Genomic DNA, 22,826 nt, shown 5'->3' with positions numbered 1-22,826 from the left:
TTGTGATCTTTTTTTTTTTTCATGAAAATGTAAAGAATCCTTTGGGCTAAATTTGGAATATTCAGTAGTGAATTAAGGGATCATCCCAATTTGAGATACAGACGCAACTAACTACACTCACTAACTGAAGAAAAAAAAATCTGTACGATTGTGTGATATACAACTTATTTACCTGGCCAGCCAGAACCACATGCTTTGACAGAACTTTGAAGATGAGTGGATTTGAAGCTGTATCATGTCTCCCTGATTTCAGAGGACTTGAATGACAGGCTGATTAACCAATCAGAGAGAAGCATGATCTGTTCATGTCAAAAACAAACAGCAGTTTACATGTAAAAAAAAAAAAAAAAGAGGGAAAAATCAAGATAAAGACTGAGAAAAAGTGCAGATTGTGGCAGAATCAACAAATGAAGCATCAAAATATTACTTCCTTATCTTACTTCCTTACCTTATCTCAGCTAAAAGAAGTTATATATTTCTCACTGAGCTTACACAAAATCATTTAATATTCTTAACCTATTCAAAATGAGACCTTTTCACAGTACTGAACCACTTTTCATTAGTTTTGCTCCTTTTTAATCTAGTCCAAACACAGTCTGAATGGTATTTGTGCAGCCAAAATGAAAACAGAAGGTGAGCACTTTCAGTCCCTGTATAAGTCATGGGATCATTTTCCTTTGTTTGTTTTTTGCCTGTTCAATGAGATGTGCAGAGACACCACATACACAGTCAGAAATAGTCGTTGAAAGCCAGAGGAGCTTGATGCTAAGTACCAGGATCCTGCAGTGCCGGGGAACTGTCATGGTTGGGGGTGAAAGCAGCTCCAAATTCCATTATCTCAACTCTTAGCCTAAGGGTTACTACAGACACAAGTGGCTTGTTTTTTTTAGCAAGGGGGATACAGTGTGAAACCCATAGTACAACTTCATAAAATATAGAAAGTTAGTTCCACCTCTATATTTACCGTTACTCAAAACTTAAAGGAGAAAGAACTTTCATCACACAAACAGTTTCAAATGATTTCACAATAATCTCTATATTTGATATACCTTGAATGGTTATAAAAATTCAAGTAAAACCCATCAAATAAATGCTCTTTTTAAGGTTATACTTAAATGTGTGCTATGTAACAGTTCTGATGGGTCTGTCACATGCATGGAGATGTTATAGATTTTCTTAGAATGTTCCACAGTATGATTGCCTGGTAAGTCTAGAATATCTCTTTGTATTTTTATACAGTCTGACCCCACATCCTCCATTGTGTCTCCAAGCCTGGTCAAATGTGATTGTCCACCCAGATTCAGTTTTTTTCAGTGACGCGTGTGAAATGAAGGAGGTTATTGGTCACATATCAATTTTCAAATAAAATCAGATTTCTCTCATCTCAGATTAACAGAGTTTAGTGCTTTACTCATTGATTCTGCAGAAATCTGTGATGTTTTTCAGCCTCCTATGATATTTTTATTTTCTTCCTCCCTCCATGCATGTACCTGATTGGCTAATGCACCTGTCAGTCACGCCCATCTGAAAACCAGCAGCTTTACCAGTGACCAATTGTCTGTGGAAAGACAAGCCCACTCACCGGTAATGAAAAAAAGGTGTGATAGATCTTTTTAATTCCATACTGTGAAGCATTCTTAGCAATGCAATAACATGCAGGTGGCGTATCCTCCTCCAGAAATGTTAGCACACTTTTAAGTAATAGCTTATGTAAAATAACTAGGCTATTGAAGATGTCTAAAACCTGTGTAAACAAGACTATTACGACAAAGGCTGATTGATCAACAGCTGCAATCAACGCTACACTTGACAGTTGCATTGGAAGTGATTGAGTGCGTGACATTTGGAACCTTTGGACTATGTTTGCTGCTTATCAGGGCACTGATGAGCTGAATACAGATGCGTAGATGGGCGGGCCCTGTGTGCACTTATAGATGCAGTGTGTACCAAACATGGAGCACGCATAGGTTCCACGCACTGGCAGAACATCGATGCTGCGTTACTCTAACCTTTTCAGAGGGAAGCCGCTCAATATCCTTCCTGCTAAGCGACTACACAGGATGGATCAGAGAGTGATTTGGCTCATCTCAATTTGCTGCTGATTTCATAGATGAACGACGCCCTCAGCTGCGATTAGGAGTTCATTATGTTACTTGCGGCGACTAGAGAGGCAGTAATGTGTTTATCTTTCCCCTTTATACAGTTAACTCCTTCTTCACACCGGCCCCTCCCACCGGCTCACCCTCAGTCCACATGATACTTAACTCTAATGTATTAACAGCGGATACAACCTCACTCTTCTTTAAACTTTTACGTCTATAGAATGTTGGCAAATGAGCTGTTATCCATGGTAGATTTGTCATCATTTCATTTTCTATGTTCTTAGGCTTATACTTAACTAGACAAACTTTATTGATTATGGGAAATTATTTGGGCACAGTAGCTAATTTATATATTATAAGAGAAAAGACCAAAGAGTATAAAATAATAATACATTAAAAATAAGTAGCAAAAATAGTAAGAGGTGGGTAAAGAGAAAGTGCAAAGATGAAATAGTGATTGACATGATATGGGGTTATCTATTTGATAAGGATGAGATGTTGTACTTTGACAAATTGAAAACTGATTTGTGTTCTATAAAAAGTAATTTAGTGTACACTATTGGATAACAAGTGAGACTAACTAATAAACTATTAAACTTGCTAACTGTTCCAATAGACAAAAAATATAAATTAAAATTCCAGTTCTGGAGTCACATGACCTCTGCAGAAGACATGTTTCAGACTGTGATGCTCTCTTTTATAACTCCAGGGATTCCAAAGTCACGCTTGATAAACTATGAGCATATTTCATATATACATTTCTTTCATCTTGAAACTACATAGTATACAGGAAAATATGAAGCAGATTTTAGATTATTAGTATTATTATTTTATTATTTTGCAATCTGTCATTAATGTGCTTAAATCTTCCACCTCAACAGGCACATTTAAACACATGAAAGACAGACAAAAAAAATAAACTACTACCAATTAACTGGAACTGTCAATTAGGTATTCCCCATTGTCAGTTTTCCCCACACAAGCTGTTCCACAAGCAGCTGGAGAGAGTGAAAACTCAACTCAGACACCAAGATCAGCAAGTCTCTACACTGAGGTTAAATACCCAGATGGAGCTCCAAAAGAGTGAAGTTAAATAAACAGATTGAAGCATATGAGGAGGTCTGATGTCAGTACTACATAACTACAACAGACATGGTGAACTTGAAACAAAAGCTTGCCAAATTTATAAATGCTTGAAAGGGTCATTTACAAAATGAAAGAAAAAATAAGACCAGTACAAGAGCATAGCAGAGCTACAAAAGAAGATGCAACATAGTAAAATACAGGGACTTCTCTGTCACTGATGACAAATGAGACTGTAGATGTTCTACCACCAGGGAGATGGCTCCAAAATGGACACTTAAATACCATTCACTGTGACAGTTTCGGAGGTGACTGTCTGTTGACAGTTGGCAGATCACTGTGAGTATATGGGGATGGTGTGTACGAATGCTCGGCAGAGGGCACTGAAAAATGTATCTCAACAGTACAGCAATATCACTTTTTAACCATGTTTATAAAATTATAATTGTCTTTATTTTAATCTGTTCTTTTTTATGTGTGTATTGTGTAGTTTATTATAGACAATAAATTCAGTGTTCAAATTTTGTAATAATAATGCATTAGTCTTATATAGCTCTTTACCAAATGATCACAATTGCTTTAGAATTTTGTGCATTACTCATTCAATCGGTTCTTGGTGGTGGTAAGATGCTATTATAGTTACAGCTGCCCTGGGGCAGACTGACAGAAGCGAGGCTGCCAAGCTGCACTACTGACCCTTCAACAACCAGCACTCACCCACACATATTACATTCATATGTGGGTGAAGTGCTTTACCTAAAGAAACAACAAGAGCTGTTTCTGCGATTGGATGAGATCAATTTGTCAAATCAACAGTTTTCAATACAGTGTCCATGTCGTAAGTAGAAGCTTCATTCACATCTAGTTGTTGTCACAGCAAGGCTCCAATTGATATATTTTTTTACAGGTTTTGCACCAGATGCCCTTTCTTCTTAAGTATTTTTCATTGTTTAATCCTAATTTACAACTGTGAATTTGTAATTCTAGCACAAAATTTGTTGAGTGTGACCAGTCTGATCTATAGTGCTGACAATACACCTTAGAATGGTAAGCACTTTTTATAGTGTTATAGACTCTCTTCCAAACCCAACCCAAACAGCCCTGGGCTGTATGCTGATGTGGCCAAGCAAACAAAGATGTTTTACTTCTCACCCACTCAGTTGACCTTATAGGTAAAAATCTGATGATATGATGGCAACTCCAAGCCCTATTCCCAGAAGTTGGACTTGATATGATGCAATTTTGTGTTATTAAAGTTGAAAACATTATAACTTGAACCAGTGGGATTTCACAGCTTAACTGCGCACATTTTGATGGCCTGATTTTCCACACCTGTGACTCTTTTTTGTACAAACTCCAGTTGAGGGAAACGAGGGAAGCCATGCAAAAACAGCAACAAAGATGGCAGAGCATCCCTCTCCTCTGCACCTGCTCAGTCAGCGCCTGAGTTAACGACTGTGAGAAGCACCAGAATTCACCTGCTGCTTACGTCACAGATCAGACTATTTAAACTCAACTTAATCAACCAAATAAGCAATGTAACATTAATGGTTCACTATGTAACTTTTCTGTAGGATGGTTTGCCACCTGCTTGTCTCCATGGAGATGTTCTTACTTTGTCAGAAATCACCCACTATGGCACCTATATTCATTGATCTAAGCAGCTGATGCCACTAAGTCAAGTTACAGCTTTGTGGAGACGTGAACCTGTTCACTGTAAGAATACATGTCCTTCAATGTATTTTTGAGCAAGAACACCTGTAATTGAGTAAATGCAGTTTTACGCATTCTTGGCAACGCAATTGCATCTCCATGAATACAAAGAAGTGATATACCCACCTCCGGAAATAATAAGACAAACCCTTTTTTATCTTGGTTGAGTGAAATACGTCAGTTCAGCATTATGCTCTATTTAGTTTAGTTTCTTTTCTTTTTACAATTAAAGTTTTATCATTCTATGACAACACCAGTCAAATACACTCTTACTCAGTGACATTTTCCACCAAAAACAGAGTGAGGCAATGATATAATGAAACGTTTTTCCTCAGGCTCAGAAAAACTTTCCAGGATTCAACATCGTCTCACAAGAATCAGTTGCGCATGAAAGAGAAAGTCATGTCATAAACCCGCTACTCATACCTCAACACAGGTCTGGAAACCACTTATGTTGTTATAGGATTGGCTCTGTACCCTCACCAGCCAGTGGAGACAGTATGAGCTGCCAGTTTGGATTAGGATTGACTAGAGACGCAGGCAGGACTTCCTCAGTGGAGCTTTCAGGAAGTAAAAGGTATAGCTCCCATCATCTGTCTTTCTGATACTGATAGAACTAAAATGACCTGACGTTGGCCACACTGGCTAAGGGAACATACATGGTTAAGATGGTTAATGCAAATACTACGGTATCTTTAGCAGTTTTTCATTATTAAAGCCATAGATAGCTGCCTGTACTCTTACTATTTAAAAAAAAAAAAGGCACTACAATGACAACTGTGTCTTAAGCTGCATAGAAGACCGTTGTATAAGAAATACTTAATTGTGTTCTTGGTTAAAATGTACTTTAGGAGTAGATAGTATATAAAAGTATTTCATGCAGATTTTGAGGTCTTATGAGGCTTCAAATGTACAGATTGTCATAAATATTTATGCTGAATAATATTCAATAGAAACAACTGAATCAGTTTTTTTTTTTTTCCTAGCTTTTTTTTATTTGTATATAATTGTTTGATCACATTACATAAAAAATGCTTTTACTTTTCAGTCCTGTCCAGAAATGAAATGGGGTAGATGTAGTGAAGTAAAAGTAACAAGGACCCACTTTAGAATGTGCTTAAATAAATTACAGACAACTGAGACTTATATTTAAGTACAGCACTTGACTAGATTTACTTGGTTACCTTCACCGTTGCTAGAGCTCACCTGCAGGAAACACTAAATTATAACTTAAGCAACTTACAACCTGGCCATCAAGTAATATTTGAACAAGTGTGCCTCAGATCTGGGGTCACAGGTCATGTTTATGAAATGAAAACTGATAATCTTACCTACTGTCCCTGTAATTATTGTGGGATAATTACAGTTGGGTTTGTTAGAAATAAACTTTCTGGACTTGGCAGAATTAAACAGCAGATTTGTTCAGTTTTTACTAAATGTCAGTAATGGCTCGAGGAATAAATTAGTATTTTTGGTGAATGTGGAACATCTCAATTATTATGTGCCAATGGGAGCAGAATGCTAACTTCTGCCAAAAGGGTCTATAAAGTTTTAAGTTCATTTTAGGGACATTATTACTGGTTGCTTTATTGCATGTGCCCCACATCTACACCATTAGAGAAGATAAAAGACTTTTACTTATTAAGTTTTATTGATTATTGAATATATATATACATTTTTATCTTGGTGGCAGTAGCTTCAGTCAAACAATGTCTTACAAAGTATATTTTTGTTTTATGATTTCATTTTATAGTAAGAGATATTTCCTCTATCACCCATATTTTATCTGCCAGGAGACCCGTTTTCCATAAGCTATTTTGGTACCCTAAATGTTTTTTATTTTTCCAATGAATCTAAGTCTATGTAAAATTGTGTCATGGGGGTGAGAGAGATGATGTCTGCAAATAGGACCAAGGATTCGCTGTATAATTTTGAAGAGAGTTATTCATGACACAAGCCTGGATAGAAAGTAGGCCACCTCCAAAACAACACCTCTCACAGGTATCACGGGCCATCCTGTGTTAACATCACAGCTACTTTCCCTGGGATGCACAATACACACTTCTCCGATACAAAGATCAGCTTTTTTTCTGCCCGAGTTCTTTTGGGTGTGATTTATTAGCCAATCAGAAGCATGCATGTTCCGTCCATAGCAAAACAAATATGCTTATGAGGAAAAAAGAACTGAAAAAATATCACAGTCAACTGAAAAACATTACAGATTTTTGCCAAAAAAACAATCGTATGAGGTGAGAGAAAAGTCATAAGACAAATAAAATTCTGTCAGGTGGGCAAAAGTTTTAGAGCAAAGCCTCATATCTTTCTGAGGGGAGGACCTACACTAAAACGAACACAGCTATTTTTTTTACTGTTTCTGTTTGTTAAGTAGGTCTACTTTTTTTTTTTTTTTTCCTTCAGAATGACTATGAAAAAGCGAATGGTCCCTGGGTCATATTTTGCATTCAGTGTAGTTCGCTCCTCTCTTCAAGCAGATATATGACAGTGTCCCACCAGTAACCTGACAGGACCTGAAAAAGTAGCTTGGATGTGTGGAGAAACATCTTCACTCTAAAAATTTACCCATTTCAGAGAATTTCTTTTGCTATGGATCCAACCTGGACGACTGGATGTGAGAGAAAAATGAATTGTTCAAAGTGATGGGTGACCAATGAGCTGTTTTGTTTCACATGCGTCACAGAAACCTGACTGCAGACGTGGCAGAGGGAGACTGGGTTAGACTGAGGTTAGACTGCTATCCCTTTATATATAATACAGAGATTTCATTCTGGACTCACGAGGCATCTGTCAGATAACTGAGATATGCTAATATGACTTTGCACATCCAAACCTTATGACTGAGTAGATCAATGGTCCTTCATTATATGCAGTAAGTGTTTATCCCTAAAGGGTCTACTTACCCAAATTAGTGGTGTGTCAAAACAGCCAAGTCGTCATGTGTTTCTGCTCCATCCTGGCATTTGGGATGTCAATGAGATGTAAGACTCAGAAGCAGCCGTTTGATTGCTGATGAAGATGTTAATAAATCATCATCGTAGCTATAAATACAAGAGTTGCCAAGCAGTGTAAAATGACTTCATGTATTTATTTATGTTAAAGCAGCACAAATGAATTATAGATGTTCAGTGACAAGCTAAACATTTGAGAGGTGGGTGGGGAGTGGGCTGAAATTTGGGTCAAGCTCATAGTGAAGCACAATAAGGAACATTGTGCTCGTGATTGGAAGCAGATTTAATTTAGCATGTCTGTATAAGGGTCTGGGGGCGTTCTGTACTGAAATATATACAGTACATATACAAGCTCATATGAATATATTTGTGTGTGTGTCAGTAATGTGGAGATGACTGCAACGTAGCTTTTTTGTGAGTAGGTGTTTCAAAAGAAAAACATCTACCAAGAGTTGGTAGTAAGTATATTTATATATTTTAGCAATTAAAATAAGCTAGGCATATCCAATTTCGGTAAAAAATAAAATGTCGACTTTTTCACCAAAAGTTTGATTTTCGATTATTTTTTTTTATTTTTATTTCCCCTACTCCACTAAAGATAGTGTATTCATTGATCATATTTAACCCATTGGCCTTTGGGGAAATCTTTTATGAATCATTTAATTTGACGTCAGCTTAAAGCAGTCAGCTCTGCATGACCCTGTGCTAAACTTTGGTCCCTGACACTGCAGTGAACCGTCTTTCTAGCATTTTCAATGCAATTTCCAATTCAAGAAAGTGGAGAAAATAAAAATCAATTTTTTGCAAAGCCCTGGGTGTGAGAAGAGCTGAGCTTTGGGGCCTATTGGTTGCATCCAGAGCCACTATATTGTAGTTGCATTAGCAAGAAAATGTATTTTATTCCAATGACAAGTATAATCAGTTAATTACAACTGTGAATATTGAGTTAAGTAAAATCAAATTATGGATGGATTCTTTTAAGTTATCCCTAAATTTAAACAAGACAAATGCTATATTTTTTGATAATTATAAAATGAATTCTGAAGTTTCAATCAATATTGATGGTGTTAAAAAATTGAGTGGGTGTGAAATACATTCTCAATCAAAAGGCTCTTTACATATTGCATTGCTCACTCATACTTTCATTCTTTACATATTCTATAGAAATTTGGGGCAACAATTACCAAACTTTACTTCTTCCCCTGTTCAAATTGCAAAAATATGCTGTGAGAATAGTGCATAAGATCACACAAATGACTTGTTTTTCAAAACCAAATTATTATTATTATTATTATTATTATTATTATTATTTTATTTAGTGAAATTCTATACTGCTTTGCTTTTGTATAAAGCAAAACAAAAATGTACGGCCATTCAATATCCAAAAACTGTAGTACTTCAGTACACAAGAAACACACTATTAATTAAGGGGAAGAGGTAAATTTACAGCGAAAATGGTGAGAACCACTAGAAAGAGCATGTGTATCTGTGTGTGTGTGACCAGTCTGTGTGTGTGTGTCTATCTGTGTGTGGGGTGAATCTGCAGAATGGGTTGGGGGAAAACCTGAAGCAGTGCCCAAATATTCACAGCTTCAAAAGAAATTTTTGGTTTCATGGTATAAGGGTGAGTGACAGCACTGGCAGATCTGAAAAAAATTATTTATATATATTGTATACTACTACTACTACTACTACTACTACTACTACTAATAATAATAATAATAATAATAATAATAATAATACATAATTAAATGAAAATGTTAAAAGTATACAGATAAATACAGTACAATACAAAATTTAAAAAAAAGAAAGAAAATGATTTAAAATCATGTTTAGTATGCACAAATTAATTTATTTTGCTCTATGTAAATATTAAAGTAAACTTTCGTGATCAGCCTACAAGTAACCACATCATTTTTGAAACTATGTATTGAACAGTGGTGGGTGAATATAAAATTTCTTATTCCCCCTCCTTTTCTAGAAATGTGCTTTTCTGTTTTTTACGATGTATATGTAGTATGTGTATGATTATTGTTTCTCTCTTGGCACAAACTCGAAATAAAAGTATGTATTGCAATATTTAGTGCCTACAGTAACTGCCTCATATTGAGCAGTGACATCTGTGTTTTTATTTGGTGTAGTGCGTTTACCTCTGTTTTAGCATTTTTATTTTTAAGCAACAGTTGTACTCTCTTAATGTATGCATGAGTGTAATTATGGTATGTGCAGCCAGTGTCCCATTTTCATAATTACTCTATTAGCCTATAGCTTGTATGCTAATTACTGTAGGATGTATTCTCAAATAAATGATTGCATTAGATTAAGTTAACATTAATAGACCGCTAATGTTTTAAGCTTTAACAGGCTCTGATATGGCTCGCGCTCAATTACCAAAACCATCTTATTATATATAATTTACTATAGTTGATGGCAAATTCTTCAATAGAAAGTGCACCATGGTCCTCTCTAACTTGTGACAATTTCTTTGAACCCGGCCATATTGTTTACAGACAATACAAAGCTCTCATTAGATACCGACCTTTTTAGCTTCCACCAGGAGTCTCTTGTGTTTCTATGGTTACCAGACAGGTTAGCGAGCATCCAACAAGAAAGAGATAGTGGGCTGCAGCGTGGGTATTTTCCGTTAATTATACAAAATTAGAAAAAAAGATGAATAGAGTGAGGCCCTTTGAATGGCATCTTCAGTCTCTTATGATTCGCTGTGTTTCATGTTGTGATTAATGCCAAAACACATCAACAGTTAACTTCAGTTTTATTTTTTGGGATTGCTTATCATTTGAAGTTGAAGAAAACCTAAAATTGCTCACTAAAAGGAGCATCTTAATTAATAGTTAAAGCAGATTTTTAATGGGCTCAAAATTCCCTATTTTCTGTATGTGATAATGTTGTTTCTTCATCATAAACAAACCCAGTTTTGCTTTGTTTCATTCACGCATGTTTAATGCAAAACTGAATATTTAGACTGTGTTTTTCTCTCAAACACTGTTCCATCTTGTGAGGTCATGTGTAGGGGTGTGCAAAAATATCGAAATATCGACATATCGCATCGTTTAATGTGATGATACAGTATCGATATCGTAGGTTGCTGTATCGCTATATCGCCAAGAGTATTGTTTGGTATATTTTACTAAATTTTACTGAATTATTTGGTTACAGCGCTACAGTTTTGTTGCTTGTTCAGAGGAAGGAAACTCGTTTATGCGACACGTTTGACATTTTCACTGTTTTGATAATTATTCAAATGTTTGTGTTTCATATGAACTTTGCACAAGAAGTGGTTTAACAAAGACTTTTAGTATCACAGCCATGATTTAGCCTTTATTTTTTATTGAACCATATCGAATTGTTTTGAAATATATCGTATTTAATCGAAAGTGCACTGTATCAAGATATGTATCGTATCGTGGCTCATGTATCGAGTTATGCATCGTATCGGCAACTTCTTAATGATATCCAGCCCTAGTCATGTGGTGATACAGGAAGTGCTCCACTATATTTTCAAACTCCACGTACCTTCACTAGAATCATTTTTGATGATTTCAGTCCAATCTTAGGTGAAAAAAGGTAAATGAAAAAATTTTATAAAATAAAAATAATTAAAAAAAAACGTATATAATAAAATAAAGGTAAATTTGAAGATGTGGACAGACTAATCGATGAGGTAACAGCATTATGACTTGGCTTAAAGCTCACAAGAGTAAATTTTGTGTAATATAGGACCATTAAAGGTACACTCTGGTACTTTTATGGTATAGGGTAGGTCAGATCTGGGGAGAGCCTGCTCACAGTAAGAATGCATGTCTCTTAGCAACAAAATATCTGTAATCAAATAAGAATATAAGAAAATATAAGAAAATCAAATATGGATAAGTTTAACATGACAGTATGGGACATTCCTTTTTGCCCTACTACATGGTTGTTAGTTATGGGCAGAGGTGGGACCTGCAAGTTGTGACTTGAGTTCAAGGCATGACTTGAGTCACTATTTTTAGGACTTGAGACTTGACTTGATAAAATCGACTAAGACCGGGGACTCGACTTGGACTTGAATATCAGTGACTTGACAGAAGTGACAGAGACAGAAGACTTGAGAAGCACTTTTTAATCTAAATTCCTTCTATTTTGACTGTAATGATTCACATTAAGATCTTGTCAAGACATTTAAAAAGGAAAAAAATACTTTTCTACATCTCTTATATACTCTATAAATACTCATATATATATAAATATACTTAGATTTTAAGTACAGTCTATCTTCAAATTCAGATAAAGTGCAAAAATCTAAGCTGTAATTGGTACTTTGGTTTAAAGACTTGAAATGACTTGAAGCTCAAAGCAGATGACTTGGACTTTACTTGGACTTATGGGCCAGAGACTCGACTTGGACTTGCCTGTCTTTGACTTGGGACTTGACTTGGACTTGAGGTCAAAGACTTGAGACTTACTTGAGACTTGTAAAACAATGATTTGGTCCCACCTCTGGTTATGGGATTCCCTAACATGATGTCATGATTTCCAGCCAGGAAGGAAGTAAAATTTTAAATCTATAAATTGCCCAAACTGGGAGAACATGTGTAATTTTTTGTGTAAAATTATCTTAATTGTGTTTTAGTAAAATGTGTATAAAATGTGTAGCCCAGCCTGTCCAATAGGCACGTTAAATCCAAGATTGAAATAGCTTTGCGGCACAAATTGAAATGACACAAATTGATTGTTCTAGTTCTCTGTTCAGAGCAGTCTCTCCATTATCTTACAGTATCACAATCCAAGAAAAGTCATGCCTCAGCCATTTAGCCTAGTTTCCTTGTCCTCCCTGGACCAGAGCGACCTAGTGCTGTAGACAGAACACAGCAGCCTGCTCAGTTTTGTGAAATTCATGCTCTTTTTAATGCATGGGCCTGCAGACAGATCACTGCGAAGCTTCTACACAGAGACATGGAGGAATAGCAGATGCTGGCACGTTCAAAGTGTCAGTAACATCAAAATAACTGGAGATCATAAAGCTAAAAACACAACTCCAGTTCTGTATATAGGAAATTAGCATGAGTCTTGCTGTTTACTAAGCGAAGTTCTATGCAAATAGTGACATTTGTTCTTCTCAGTGAAGCGTTTTATTGTTCTGCAAATGTTATGGCAAAAAATCTATTTGCAATACTAAGAGCTCTCTGTTATGTCGTCTGGAGCTGAGGGAAAGACAGATTGCAGATGGCATTTGATGCATTGAGTGCACTAGATTAAGGAGGAGGATACACTGACCTGCTCTTGAAGAAAATGTGCTCTTTGAAATTATTCTTAAGCACTCTTGAATGTTTGAGCTTTTCTCCTGCTGTTACCATCTCCTTCACCTTTCACCTAAGTTTCAGTACAGTACACAACAAGAAGAAATGGTCCATTAACAGTGCTGCAAATTCTAGTTTTCAGTATGTCCATGGGTGCTTTGCTGGATTTTGGTCCTGAACAAGCATTTACCCCTGAACTTCAAGTGTGAGTTGCAGAGGTCCACAGTCTCAAAGTTGCTCTAGTTGTGGTTTGTATCTGTGAACACTGACACCTTCTTTCTTGAACCTTTAAACCATATAATTTCCACAGTACTTTATGCAGTGGTACCATGCCTTCTTTCCTACATACATGTTTATGCATAATGCGAATGTCCCTCTCCTGAATGATCCCAGCTCTTAACAGACCAACTCTCCTGACACACTCCACTGCACACACACAGGCAGGAATGAGAGGCAGACCTTCATGTTGTATGTGCTGTTTCTTCCCTATTTTCCATGTTATTTATTGAGCACAAGGTACAATTTACATTAAAATGAGCCCTGTTAGAGAAGTCATAATAGGAGAGAGTGGGAGCACGCTGCTTCTATTGATAGATGTCGAGTGGTTAAATAAAAAAAGCAATAATGAAAGGGACGACAGCCTGAACATAGCCTTGTCCATTCAGTCAATCTCTTTGTGCCAAATGAAATATGCAGTGGAATATGTTTAAATGATGTTATGCAACAGGAACAAAAACATGCTTTATTTTGTGCTAATAATATGTAAAACCCACAACATGGATACGATTAAATTTACCCAAGCTATAAGCTATAAATGCATCGTGAGATGATGTTTTCTTTTCTTTTTGCTCACTAGCTATGATGGCTTTTCCATTGTTGCTAGCCAGTTAGTGATTCACTCAAAATTTAATTGGATCTGTTTGAATGTGTTGCATGTGGTCATAAGGTTAAGTACTGGAGAAAGTAAACTTTGTTTATATAGAGCTTTTCACTGATATATAGTCACAAAATGCTTCACAGTAAGAAGTCATCGAAGTGTGCAGCAGAGATCCAGTCAAAAATAAATAAGGTTAAAATGCTTGTTTAGAGAGGTAAGTTTAGGTGCTTTTTAAAGGAATCCACAGAGTCCAAAGAATCAAGAGACGAGGGGCAACAGCTTCAAAGGGGCGGTCTTCTCGAGTTTTAAAACATGTTCAAGGGACCATCAGCAGGTTCTGTCCTGAGGACCTGATGCTCTGAGCCGAGCTGTAAAGTTTGATCAGGTCTGTTATATACACAGGAGCATAGGGCCCGAGAAGTCAAAACAAGAATTTTAAAGTGGACGCGATACAAAACATGGAGCCAGCAAAGCCTTTTCACAGTATGTGTGATGTGGGTCCTCCTATTTGTGTGGGTCAAGAGCCTTGCGGCTGAGTTTTGGACACACTGCATCGGGACAGCCCTCTCTTGTTGAGGTGAAGAGACAGTTGCATTTGGCTAACCGCGAGGAAGCAAAAGCATGAAGTATCATCTTTAGTTCTTTTGAGACCATGGGTCTGAGTTTAGAGATGTTACGCAGCTGGAAAAAGCAGTATTTTATTAGTTACTTTGAGTGGTGTTCAAGGGACATGGCCTCATATGTATTTGCATACATTAGTATACCAGCAGTCTTTACATTTCTCCCTGCCGATATTATCATAATCAAATACTATCTAAAATATACTAAGATAGGAATGTGGCAGTTTACACAAGAGGAGAGATTGAGATCATAAGAACAAGAAATGGCAAGATTTTGTATTTGTGGCTTTCAGTTCTAAATATCTTATATTTTTTGCTGTCATTGTATAACTATGTTTTTGAGCTACTGTTTCATAAGAGATTTTACTCACCAGCATTAACCCTTTTTTGTCCAAATCAAATGTAAACACATGGAAAAAATCTCACGAGATCATTTTGCACATATGTGCATAATCTTTTGGCAATTTAGTCTTGATCTTGTCCTATTCCTTCTAACATGGCAAGACAATTTCAGTTAAAATATGCATTATTACCAGTGAATGGTTTTTCGGCAAGTGTCCACCATTTTCTCTTCTGTCAAATTAGACTAGAATGTTCCTGGAATAAATGAAAGATAAAATGTGCTGTTTATTCTGCAGTCCTTGTTGACATGTGATTTGTGTCTACAGCTCTACATCCAGACGACCACCCTGACCATCTCCATGAACCTGAGTGCCTCAGTCGCACTGGGCATGCTCTATATGCCCAAAGTGTACATCATCATCTTCCACCCAGAGCTCAACGTGCAGAAGAGGAAACGCAGCTTCAAAGCCGTGGTCACCGCAGCAACCATGTCCTCACGACTCTCCCAGAAACCCAGCGAGAGGCCCAACGGAGAGGCCAAGACCGAGCTGTGTGAGAATCCACCCATCGACCCCATGAGTGAGTACAACACAAACACAACACAAAGCAGAACTGAACAGGGATCAGCTCTATTATTATAGTCACAATAGGGAGACTGCTTTGGCACAGAGGCGCAATTATACAAAGTACACTCTAAAAAAGCTAATTTAGAAAAAATACAAAGTTGAAAATAAGACCTAAGTAGTTCCCCACACTAACCACAGATTTGTGACTAGCCTACGTACTTCACAGTATGCCAAATCATTGTTCGATTTGTAATCCTCTCAAACAAATTATTATTATTCTTTGTTCCACAGACTTTTTTGGATAGCACAAAAAAACATATTGAAATGAAAATATAATTCAAATCTATGATAAGAATTTGCCAAATAAGAATGAAAAAAATGACTTTTGTGAGCTTTAAACCATGTTATAATTCTGCTACCTCCTCAAAAACATACCTGGAGTGCTTTGTTTCATTCAGGCATTTTTGAGTAATCCTTTATTACTAGTCTGTCTACATCTCCAGAGCTCATAATGCTCTGTTCCACATTGCGATGCCATGTAGTGGTAGTTTTCAAGTTAACAGCTTCCGTTTACCTTTAGTTCAGCAGAGATAGGAAATTTCAGGGCTTAAATTATCCAGAATATTCTAGTGAAGGCAATAGTGCAGTGGAGCACTTCCTATATTACTACATGACATCACAAGGTGGGACAGAGTGTTTTCTGTTTGAGAGAAGAACTCAAGAACTAAATATGCAGGGTTTTTGTATTAAACATGTGTGAATGAAACAAAACACACCTCCAGGTATGTTTGTGATGAGTCAGAAAATAGTTTAATATAGGCACTTTTCTGTCTAGAATGTGCTTTAAAACTGTCCATTTCTTTGAGAGCAGCACATATATATTCACTTACCTATCTAGTCTTGAATTACTGACCCTTTCTTAAGATGTAAGTTCTGTCGTTTTTACATGTTCAATGGCCTATACATATTAGATTCACTTATCTTTTACCTGATACTTCTTTGAGCGATCAGAGTGGTAGCCCTGAGAAGATGGGGGAATGGAGTGTGAAAGAAGTCTTTGTAAGCAGGTCAGACCTCTTTTTCCTCTGTAGCCATGTGTTACTCATCTCATGCTTCATGTTAATCATTCAGTCAGATCCACTGGTTGGGTGTGAGGTTCGAGGACATTATGACAAGCCTCTGTTTGATCACCTGCTCTGGCACCATTGCCCCTGTCTAGAGACGTGGACAAGCAGACTCATCTTACCTGACCAGCCAGAACCACACGCTTTGACAAAACTCTACAGAGACGAGTGGATCTGGAGCCGTATCCTGTCTCCCTGATTTTAGAGGGTGTGATTGTCAGACGGATACTCAGACAGACGCATGGTTGGTTTGCATCAAAGTGTCAAAAACAAACATGATGTAAAAAGGGGATAAAACAACATAAAGCATTGTTTCCCAAAGGCTGACCCTCAGGTGGGTCGCAAGAGATTTTTTTGGGTCGCCTTGTCACAGTCTGCATGTAGGTCTGCAATATACAGTTCTGACACAAGAAAAAGTGAGTGAGTCAGCGAATCCTATCTGCTTGCCCTGAATGAATGTTCCTGCAGCTAAAGTTGAGAAATGCTGCTTCGTTGTCCAAAAAGAAGGGTGATAAATCAGGAAAGGTCAGTGCACTTCAGGATACTTATGGATACCTTTTATTGCTGATAATACTAAGTAAGTAATACTAATTGTTCAGAGAGACACAATCACTCAGTCAACAATAAAATATCCTCATTAATGTTCAATAATGGTCAAATCTACCTTTATTTTGTGTCTATTGACTTGGGTCGCGAAGGTTTGTGACTTTTAAATATGGGTCCCTAGAAAAAAAGTTTGAAAAACACTGACATAAAGGACTAAGAACCAACTTAGATTTTTTGAGAAATAACTGTCAAAGCACTAAACTATTACTTATGTAATTATATATTTTGTTCTGAATGATACAAGACTTTTGGAGAGGAGATGTCTTCTGCATTTGAGAGACACAAATTAGCGGCTGTGGTTGGACCATCCCAAAATTGGATGGCAGATTTTGTCGCTCTATTTTTCGGTCCCAGTCCCTTCTGAATTCAAGCAGAATGCAGAAGGGACTGGCTGGTCGGGCAAAGACTCATTCAGTTATGTAGTGGTGGTATAGTTTTATTTTTGGCCCTGGTTTAGATCTCATTTAATCTTGGGTCTGCTGTTATTGTTAAGGCACATTCAAAATCTGAAACAACCTTAAAGCTATTCTACGTACCTTTTATAATCAAAGGTCTGTCCATATGGAGATGTTATTGCTCTGTCTAGAATACTCCGTAGTATGGGACTAAAGCTCTGTCTTGCAGGTAGGTTTTATCAACATGTCTTTCTTTGAGTGCAGACTTTTTGAGTTATTCTTGTGTAGTCAGCTGCATTTATTAGTTTTAATATTTATATGAAAAGTCTGAAAATCATTGGGATTATACATTTTCAAGTTTAAGATGTTTTAATGTTTAAAGAGGCGAAACATGAAGAAAGTTCTTTAGCTGAAGCAAAAATCCATCAGACGGCTGTTGTCATGGTGCAGTGAGGAATGATTGACAGTTTATGCAAATGAAAGCTCCCAGCCTCCGAAGGCCTTAGCAACACTTCTAATCACACGCAGTGATCATGGCGTCCCAGGTGCAGGCGCACATAAACCTGCCACTGAATTCTCCCTCACAGCTGACACATCTTCAGGGGAACGTCTCCACTCGCCAACAGTTGTCACACTCATCTGTTGAGAGCTGAACGAGCCGGTGTGCCCATAACAGTCATCATCTGTGCATTAGGCTGCGTCATCTCGGCAAAACAACCAATAGTGGAAGATTATAACAATAGGGCCACACTGGAGCATGCGTGAAGAGGAAGGACTGGGGTTCAGCTCCTGCTTAGATGTGTTCTGGCTAAATTGAAAATAATCCTGCTAGGTTCATCCAGCACCTAAAAATATTGCTATAGAAACCAATAATATTTTAGAATTTTAACTTATTTGGCCACATACTGCAAAGAGATTGAAAGTTATGTAAACTACCAAGGACAAGGTTGCTGATTAGCTCGGCTCAGAGTACCAAGGTCCCACGTGGATTTCCCTGCCTTATCAACCCAAAACATGCACATTTGGTGGTTTTCGGAAGACATCAGTATTCTGTATGTCAATAATATTTAATACAGATGGGATTTATAGGGTCTCATGGAAATGATCTGGTTTAACATAAGGGTAGCAGGATTCCAGGGAATAACTTAGAAGGTGATGACAAAAGACAGCATGGGTTACAACAACAACATCTGGTTTAACATTTGCAAATTTACCGTAGGAAAAACTAATTCATGCCCCCTATCTCAGAGTATGACATGGTTACATTGTGGAATCTGCAAATCCTCCAGCTAAGGTGGTTCTGACCAAGCCTTGCCCGGAGATGGGTCCTGGGGCTTTGCACAGCTCCTGACAAAATACCCAGCAGTGTTTCCCGTAGAAAATTGGTTAGGCAAAAGTGACCGTAGTTTTGTGATGAGAGGATTCACATCGTTCAGAGGGACGTAGTCAAGGCAGGGGCCACTCATTGTCAAGGCGGCCGCTCTAACTATAAAGTACTGTGGGAAACACTGCCCAGTGGTATTAAAAGAATGGGTCAAATGCAGAGGATGAAATTTCCCACGGGGATCAATAAAATATAACTTCACCTTAATGATGGTATGCCCCAGCAATAGTTTTATGACACTCTAATAATTAATGCATGCTCACCACTGTGTGAACTATGCAGTGAAGGCTGGAGTGTATCGGGGGAGATCAAGTCCATCTCTTCCCATCACACATGTGGCTCATCCAACAAATATAGTCAGCGTAGAGGGCAAACCTTAACATCTGCCTCTGCCGCACACACCAGTCCCAGGACAGGACTGCAGTCTCAAAACGCACCATCCAAAAGAGCACAATGTCAGCTGCTGTGTGTGTCCCAAGCCTTCTGTCTTTCCTCTCTCTCCTCCTCCTCTCTCTCCTCCTCATCTCTCTTTTTGCTCTCCTCTCTTTCCTCTCAGTCCTCCTTTATCTTCTCTCTGTCTCCTCATCCTTTCTCTCCCCTCTCTCCTCTCCATCTTCTCTTATTCTCCACTGTCTCTCTGTCACCCTCCTCCTCTCTCTCTCTCTCTCCCTCCTCTCTCTCTCTTCTATCCTCCTCTTTCTTCTCTCTCTCCTCCTCTCTTGCTTCTCCTTGCTCTCTTCTCTCTCCTCTCTGTCTTCTCCTATGTCCTTTCTCTCCTCATCCTTTCTCTCCCCTCTCTTCTCTCTGTCTTCTCTTATCCACCTCTTCCTCTCTCACTCCTCTCTCTCTTCTTCTATCCTCCTCTTTCTTCTCTCTCCCCTCCTCTCTTGCTTCTCCTCTCTCTCCTCTCTGTCTTCTTCTCTCCTCCTCTCTTTCTTCGCTCTCTCATCTCTCTCTTCTTCTATCCTCCTCTTTCTTCTCTCTCCCCTCCTCTCTTGCTTCTCCTCTCTGTCTTCTTCTCTCCTCCTCTCTTTCTTCTCTCTCTCCTCTCTCTCTTCTCTCTCTCATCTCTCTCTTTTTCTATCCTCCTCTCTTCTCCGATCCTCCTGCCCTTCTTTAGCAGCAGCCGATGTGACATTTATTAATGGCGAATTTATGTGCATGACCGCCCCCAAACCTGAACTGTGGCTTCCCATCCCAGGAGAGTGTCCGTCAATTCCTGTAACCATCAGAGCGCCAAATACCTCCCTTTTAGAGGCGTCAGGCGGGGAGACGGACCAAGAGTGATTTATGGGATAAAGGCCATTACCAGTGCAACATGTTTAAATTTGCATCTATGATCAGACTGTAATATCTGCATGATGGCAGCTCTTACGGACGAGATGTAGCTGTCTTGTAATGTAAAATAAACAAGCCAAACACAAGTAATGAAACAACCTAATGCGCTCAACAACTGAGAACATAGTCATTAAAATTATAATGAAAATGAATAAAATACATGTTAAGGAGACACAAGAAGGATGGCGTTACATTTTACACACTGTGTTGGTCAATAATGTGGAGTAGAGTCAATTGTTTTTTGCAATGAGTAGTATTTTTATGACAAATTACATTTTCAGGCCATCTTCATGTGCATATTGCAAACAGTTGTTTTTTTTTTGTTTTTTAGGCCATGGCATGTAGATGACAAACACTGATGTGTTAACATTTATTTTAAAGGAACCATATGTAAGTATGTTTAAGAGTTTTATTTTAAATTTCATAAACAAGGTGTGATGATTTATTGTTAATTATAAAAACATCAGACATGATGGCCATGTTAGTTATGTTATAATTTGGTGTTTTACTTCACAACACGATTATCCAATCAGAAAGAAGAATGAGCCTCACACAATGAGTCTCTTTTGGGTTGGGTTTGATTTCAGTTCTGAAATACAGCAGTTTTAAATCCAAAAGGACTCTGTCTCAGCCTCTGCATTTGAGTGAGTGACTTCTGGAGGTTCTGAGCTTTCACATGAGTCCATATCATAGACTGTACAAAGAAGTGGACTAAGTGAGTGATGTCACCCATAGCGTTCAGCGATGCTTTAGTGGTTACAGGGGAAAATTTGGAACCAGGCACTGTATTATGAATAGGATTTTTTTAACGGACAAAATAGCAAAAAAAACAAAAACAAAAAAAAACAAAACACCAGGATCATGTAGAACAGGTTAAAATGAACATTTTAAGACCGACCACAGCAGCAGTTACAGAGAGAGGGGCAACAATATACTAATGTAAGTCAATGGGAGCCAGGGACAGAAGGAACTGGAAGCGGCCGTATGCAAACCTCCTCTTTGGTGGCTAGCGCGTTAGCTACTATGTCCAAACCAGGGGTGCTCCATACGTCGACCGCGATCTACCAGTCGATCGCCGTGTCTCGTCTCGGACTTGCGTTTGGACTCGGTCTTGTCTCTCATTCACTCAACAAGTGCGATCCTATTTCATTACGGCCGCTGCTGTTAGCAATAAACTTGTAGCGGGGTGCAGGAGCGTGTGGGGCGTCTCAGTGCAGCCTGTGCGCTCAGTGCAGCCCGCGGAGACTCTACGCCACATCACAAACACACACGCTCCCTACGCACGGCTCGTCTGCAACAGCGTGTGCCCTCATGTACCAGCGAGCATCACAGGGCAGGTTAAACTTCCTAAACATCCTACCTGTCCATCTGCCTCACGTCAGCACGCCGCCCCTCGCCTTTTCACGCTCTCGCTCCTTCCTGTGTACAGCGAAAACAAGCCCCTTCCACAGTGCGCGCTGATTAGAAGAGCAAGACCAAACGTGAAGCAAAAACGACTCTAAATTTGTGTTCCAGTGTTGGCACAAAGCAGGTCTACAGCATAGAGCAGATCTACAGAACAGACCTACTGCCACATTTGGCTGAAATTCGCCTAACAAAAGTGCACAAATGCATCTGTGTTTGTCACGATGTGCGTTTGGTTTGGTAAATGTGCAGAGGCTGGTAAATATCACTGCAAAACTAGAAAAGAATGCAACTCCAATTTGGGACTTTAAAAAACAGGTTTCAAAATCTTCCTTCACTTTTTCCATAGTTTTGTGTAAAGTGCCAAACTGTGGGTGAGGGTCCAAAAAAGGGGCACAGAGTGTTTCGGTGCAGTTTGCTTGACTTTGTATTAGGTAGATCTTTATGACTTGGTCATTTTGTAAGTAGCTCGCATGCTGAAAAAGTGTGAGCACCCCTGGTCCAAACAGTCTTTGGTACATATAAAGGTTATGTAGGTGACATCATAACATGGCAACATTATGTGACTGTCAGTGGTAGGTAATGACATTTTCTTCAGTAAAAGCTCAAAACACATCTAAAGTGAGAAAGTGTGTAGAAGTCTACAACTTAGTTTGTACCTGACATTTAAAACAAGAAAATCACGCAAACAGTAGCAGAACACCAGTTAACAGTTAAAATAAAATGATGTTGGTGCATAACCTGTGTATTGAGAGTGATAAGGCTTCTATTTGTTCTCTCTATGCAGGCGAAGGCTTTGGCAACTCAGATTCACTTGTGATTGTAGTGTTGTGGAGCATTTATTTAAACCGTATTTAAACCGAAAGCGTGCATGCTACACATAGCTCGTGATAATCCTTTAAATTAAGATTCCTTAGTAAAGCCATTAATAAGCACTATTCATTGTTTTTAAGCATGTTTAAACTTTTGATTGGAATGAACCCAGAAAAGCATGTGTGCAGATTTG

The 22,826-nt window shown here is 38.2% G+C and overlaps 1 protein-coding gene across 1 annotated transcript in view; it reads left to right on the top strand.

The window, feature by feature from the left end:
* Positions 1 to 22,826, top strand: part of LOC110158052 (metabotropic glutamate receptor 7-like) — an 85,111-nt gene that overhangs the window by 53,431 nt on the left and 8,854 nt on the right. Inside the window, exon 8 of the mRNA XM_055165953.1 lies at positions 15,330 to 15,582. Within this exon, the coding sequence (XP_055021928.1) occupies positions 15,330 to 15,582 (253 nt within the window). The remainder of the gene's footprint in view (positions 1 to 15,329; positions 15,583 to 22,826) is intronic.

This window comes from Boleophthalmus pectinirostris, unplaced genomic scaffold, assembly GCF_026225935.1.
Source record: "Boleophthalmus pectinirostris isolate CB_2022bp ecotype Guang Dong unplaced genomic scaffold, ASM2622593v1 HiC_scaffold_8, whole genome shotgun sequence".
NCBI lineage: Eukaryota > Metazoa > Chordata > Actinopteri > Gobiiformes > Gobiidae > Boleophthalmus > Boleophthalmus pectinirostris.
The sequence above is the reverse complement of the archived record's forward strand: the minus strand, read 5'-3'. Positions and strand labels throughout refer to the sequence as shown.